Raw genomic sequence first — 5,859 nt, 5'->3', positions numbered from 1 at the left:
GAGGAAGAGTTCAAAGATATCCCTCTCAAGCAACCCTGCAATCACGATACAAGAAGTCTCTTGTGTCCCCAACACACCTAATACACTTGTCAGATGTATAGGTGCACTAGTTCGGCGAAGAGATAGTGAAATACAAGTTGTATGGATGTATATGAGTGGTAATAACAATCTGAATAAAATATGGCAGCGAGTAAACATGCAACAGAACAGTAAATAAATGGAGATTCGATGTTTGGAAACAAGGCCTAGGGATCATACTTTCACTAGTGGACACTCTCAACATTGATCACATAATAAAACCACTCTACACTCTCTTGTTGGATGATGAACACCACTAATTGCGTAGGGCTACAAGAGCACCTCAATGCCGGAGTTAACAAGCTCCACAACATTCAATGTTCATATTTAAATAACCTTAGAGTGCATGACAGACCAACGCAATTACACCAAGTACTAACATAGGATGCACACTGTCACCATCACACTATGAAGGAGGAATAGATCACATCAATACTATCATAGCAATAATTAACTTCATAATCTACAAGAGATTACAATCATAACCTACGCCAAGTACTACACGATGCACATACTGTCACCATTACACCGTGGAGGAGGAATAGAGTACTTTAATAACATCACTAGAGTAGCACATAGATGATATTCAACTAGATCACATAAAGAGAGAGGTGAACCACATAGCTACAGCGGAGCCCTCAGCCCCGGGGGTGAATTACTCCCTCCTCATCATGGAGACAGTGATGGCGGTGAAGATGGCGGTGGAGACGGCGGTGTAGATGATGGAGGAGCCTTCCGGGGGCACTTCCCCGTCCCGGCGGCGTGCCGGAACAGAGACTCCTGTCCCCCAGATCTTGGCTTCACGATGGCGGCGGCTCTGGAAGGTTTCTCGTACCGTGGCTTTTTCGTATCGAGGTTTTAGGTCAGGGACCTTTAAATAGGCGAAGAGGCGGAGTCGGAGGGCTGACGGGGCGATGACACAACAGGGGGGCGCGGCCCACACCCTGGCCGCGCCAGCCTGGTGTGTGGGGCCCCCAGGGCTCCCCTCTGGCGGCTCTCGGGTGTTCTGGAAGCTTCGTCCAATTCTAAGACTCTGGGCGTTGATTTCGTCCAATTCCGAGAATATTTCCTTACTAGGATTTCTGGAACCAAAAACAGCAACTGACACTTCGGCATCTCGTCAATAGATTAGTTCCGGAAAACGCATAAATATGACATATAATGTGTATAAAACATGTGAGTATCATCAATAAAGTAGCATGGAACATAAGAAATTATAGATACGTTTGAGACGTATCAGTATCACGTCAATGGTATTTCATACATGTGGCGTGTCTCCGCAAATTTGACATTTGGCTCAACCCCCAGGTACGTGAGTAAATATTTGGAAGATATTTATTGCCTCAAATAATCATATTTCTGCCCAAAATGACGTCTCTTCAATTGGTTTCCTCATTAACCTCTTGATTTTCGTGATCCTGGTGAGACAAGTAGAAAAGGTGTGCGCGAGTGCGGTAAAATGCCAAAATTCCATTACTCCTTATGCAAAAAACTCAACAAAAACACTACATAATTTGCACTCATAAATATCCTCAAGCTTAGACTCTTTCTTGTCCCCTAACAAGATATCAAATTGAGGAATAGGGTTTTCTTGTTCATGAAAAGCGAGGCGATAAAATAAACGAGGGCAACTGCAATATCTGATTTAATTTTAAAAAAATATAATCATTCATTAAAGATATAGACTGCAATACCTGATTTAATTTGAAGTCTTCCACACCTTTGAAGCTACATGTTTGTGTAAAGAATAACTAGCAAAATGATATAAGTTATCAAGTTCAACCGAACGAGGGTTGTGAGGCGATTTCAAACCTATTCTTTGAAACTTAGCGACCCTTCTGTAGTAATTGGATATACAGTATGGCAGGACGGTATGATGGGATACAACTTTGCCCATGGTTGTTGAAACATCCACAAATCATGGGTTCTTTTTCTCCGTTGAAAACAAAAGAGTACCGAAGTCAGTAACTCACAGTACGGTGGCACCGTACTGGTGCATCCCACCTATACCTGGAAGAGGTAAGTTTTTGTATCACTTCTAATTTGTAATTTCACGGAACTTTGGGTATGGCACGAGCAACCGCTGTACATGTGGTCGTTATGGTGCCTGAATTTCCAAAGCAATTATTTATTTTCTTTTGTGTTGGTATTATTTTCTTGGCTGACTTATGGAAAAATACTAACCCCTTAATATACACCTCCAAGAGTTGTTTTCTTTTCATACCAAGAGATCCCATCTACATCATGCTCTACCCCGTTCTAGTCTAAGGCAAACCTCTTGGCTTCATGGCTTCTTCTTGGGATAGTTTCCAGACCTCGTCAATGGAAGGCGATGGCCGCGAAGCTAAAAGTCGTATCCCGAAGAAGAAGGGACATTCTTTAGACTACTCTGATCCTGAAGATGAAGACTGGGATGCCATCTACATCAGCAAACCCATCTATGCACCATCACCACGGGTGGATTGGATCACAGTTGAGAGGTTTTTTTATTAAGAGGATGCACATAAACCAAACGGGAAGGGACGGGTCGATGCTGTGAAATTCATCGCCACCGACCGCCAAGCTACCAAGTGTAAGAGATGTTTGTGCGCTAGTGCAAGAACCTATGAGGAGACGCGCACATCCTCGACCAGGAAGCTCACTCTCAATGCTTGTATGGACATGAAACCTCAAAAGGACTAAAGGAGTAGGATGGATTCTACTTCCACGACTCACCCTTCGTCCCGGAGAAGCTCGTCCCTAAAACCAAGCAATGCCTTCAAGCACAAGAGGTATATCAAAACAAGAGTTAATCCAATATGAGATTGTCATATGAATGCACGGGACCTCTCATGTGAACCAAGCAATACAAATCTTCCGTGCATAGGATAAAAGTATTTCTCTCAAATGCAGCTATCGTCATTTCCTGGCTTATTTGACTATTTCTCGGGCCAATGAGTAAAATGCATGGAATGGAAAATGCAGTTGATAAACCGATGTTAGAAACGATGCATGTATTTATAAGCCGATTGTTAGAAGATATTTAATCTAAATGCTAAGATTCGAGTAAATACATGAAATGGAAATGTTTCTACACTATAAGTGTCGATTGAAAAAATAACCCATACTTGCTACTCTCCTATTTCCCCCGCCTGGAATCTAAACCTTGCCATGACGATGAGCCCAACGTGGTATCCCCCGCTGCGCTCCTCCGCGCCGCCGTTACTTTCCCGATGATGCCGTCGACAGCGATGTCGAATGCGTCCCTCACAGTCTCCAGCTTGGACCTCGGGTCCGCGTACAACATCGTGGGGATGAGCCTGATGACCTCCTCCCGCATCCGCTCCACTGTCTCCGGCAGGATCTGCCGGAGCACCCCCTCGATGCTCACATTGCCCGTCCGCACGTCCTCCTCCGTGATGAACACCGAGTACTTGGCGTGGTCCTCGGGTAGGTACCATTTGTACTGCAGGTACGCCGACACCCTGTGAAAGAACACCGGGATGCAGCCGGCGACCATTGAGTCGAACACCGACCGCCGCGTGTACGAGTCGCCGGGGGGCTGCAGGCAGAAGGTGGCCGTCTGGAACAGCCGCATTATCTTGTAGGGGGAGTGGCACTGGCTGCTGCCGAACGCGCAGCCTAGCTGGGCGCACGCGCCGGGCGCCACCGTGCATTGCTTGATGATCTTCTCCCGGATGTTCTTCGGGTTGTCCGGCCGCGGCGCGCCGACGAACGCCATGAGCCACCGCCGCTCCAGGCCCCGCACCCTGTCTTGCCACCGTCGCACCTCGGCGTCCGACCTTGGGTGGAAGTACGTCGGGTATGGCACGGAGTACTCCCGCTCGTGCACGAGAGACGACTCCACCACGAGCACCGACATCTCCCGGCCGCCCGGCATGACGAGGAGGTCGGTACCCCAGTTGGGATTGATGTTGGTGCTCCGCCGGAAGTCCCACCCCGTCCTGCCGGCGACGAGAAAATGGTCGCGCCCTCCCGCGCGCCTCCACTCGGGCCGGCGCATGAGCCACTGGGTCAGGTCCACCGACGCGGCGTCCTTGGTGACGTTGTCGTAGCCCCAGTGGTAACGGACGAAATCGAAGCCGGCGTAGAAGGGGACGAAGACGGCGTCGGCGACGGATGACTGGTTGGTGAGGCACGCGTATTGCTTCATCCTGTTGTGGAATATGGTGTCGAGCGCGAACTGGTGCGTGCCGTACCACCCGTTCTGGCCGGTGAACACCTTGTCGATCGGGTCGGCTAGCGGGTGCCCGAGACCGGCGTTGCTGACGAAGCCACACATGTCCGGCCAGTGGTCCTTGGTCTTGCGGCAGTCGCGGAGGATGTCGGCGTTGAAGCGCGGCGGCAGGTCGTGCACGTAGATGTACCGCCCTCGGCACGGGTCGGCGCTGTCACTTCGGCCACCGGCCACCAGCGGCGCCTGGCCATAGCCGGCCAGCACCGAGAACTGGTAGTAGAGGAAGGAGATCCATCCGACGGCCACGAGCACCACCATGAACCGGAGGGGCGGTGCCGCGGTTGCCGTCTTCTGATCCACCGGTACCTCCTTCATCAGTCCCTCGGCCCGTCGCCGCCGGGCACGGCAGCCCTTCTGTGCAGATTGGATCAGCTGGAAGTTCATGCAAAGAACGCGATCAGCAAAGACGATTACTACGATCAATGACGAAGTGAAGTGCAAACAAAGCATCAAAGCAAGTCGACATTGATTCTAACTTTGGATCAAAGAGATGGCTGAATATACATTGCGTGGCTCACCAGCTTTATGATCGAGTTTGCCACCACGCCAACGGGCATGCCGGAGCGTAGTACTAGCTAGCTACTACTCCCCATGATTAGGCGTCCTGATAGGAGGAAGACGAAGCCTCTTGCTGCTGCTGACGAGAGTGAGGAGCTGCTTGCTTCTCGTCAAGAACACTCCCGCTAGCTATACACATTGCGTGCTGAGGCGTTATTGGAAGTAACTTGTACTACTTGGAGTATAGTGTAGCCTCGGACTACTAATTGTTGATTATAATTCTGGTAGTGGATCTAGCCGATGCACACACTTGTTTTTCTAGTGCAAAGCGCGATACTCGGCGTGCAGCTAGCGTTGACAGCGGAGTGTACGGTATACACGCTCATCTACATGCATGGTCCTCCACACTAACTACATGCTTGTTTAATGATGCTTCAGTATACTCCCTTGTTTGACCAAATTACTTGGTTGAAGCTCTCGGTCAACACAGCCTTCTATGCTGTACTACTACTCAAAATTGGGTTAAGAGCAATTTCAATAGTGTAGCCAACTGCTGGCTATAAGCCAAGTGCCATGTCATCTATAGCCAACTTAAAGTCAACATATACAATAGTGAGCTATAAAAATGTAGTACTTTATCAATGTATGGCCCACCTTTCACTCTCACAAACTGCCTAGGAGCACGTGCTAGAGCTGGCTCTTGCATAAGAGCAATTCCAATAGTATAGCCAATTGTTGGCTATAACAAGTTGTCATATCATTTGTAGTCATCATATAGCTAACATGTACAATAGTTGGCTATAAGAATGTAGTACTTTACTAATATATGACCCACCTTTCACTCTCACAAGGTGCCTAGGAGCACGTGCAAGAGCTGGCTATTGCATAGTAGCCCACCTCCCTTCTCTCTCCTCTTCTCTCTCCTCCAACTCATCTAAAATATATTATTTAATGTCTTATAGTCAGCTGACTGGACTCTATCGTACTTGCTCTCTCCTCCAACTCATCTAAAATATATTATTTAATGTCTTATAGTCAGCTGACTG

The 5,859-nt window shown here is 48.5% G+C and overlaps 1 protein-coding gene across 1 annotated transcript; it reads right to left on the bottom strand.

The window, feature by feature from the left end:
• Positions 1-3,196: 3,196 nt before the first annotated feature.
• Positions 3,197-4,537, bottom strand: LOC124694655 (xyloglucan galactosyltransferase KATAMARI1 homolog). Its single transcript, XM_047227617.1, has one exon. It carries the CDS (start codon positions 4,358-4,360, stop codon positions 3,197-3,199), a length of 1,164 nt encoding a protein of 387 aa, XP_047083573.1. The 5' UTR covers positions 4,361-4,537.
• Between the last annotated feature and the right edge of the window lie 1,322 nt (positions 4,538-5,859).

Source organism: Lolium rigidum, chromosome 3 (assembly GCF_022539505.1).
Source record: "Lolium rigidum isolate FL_2022 chromosome 3, APGP_CSIRO_Lrig_0.1, whole genome shotgun sequence".
NCBI lineage: Eukaryota > Viridiplantae > Streptophyta > Magnoliopsida > Poales > Poaceae > Lolium > Lolium rigidum.
This window is presented reverse-complemented; position numbering and strand designations above follow the sequence as displayed.

Excerpts from the sequence above, each read along its gene's own strand:
- LOC124694655 (XM_047227617.1), bottom strand. The coding sequence starts at position 4,360 with ATGTGTGGCTTCGTCAGCAACGCCGGTCTCGGGCACCCGCTAGCCGAC.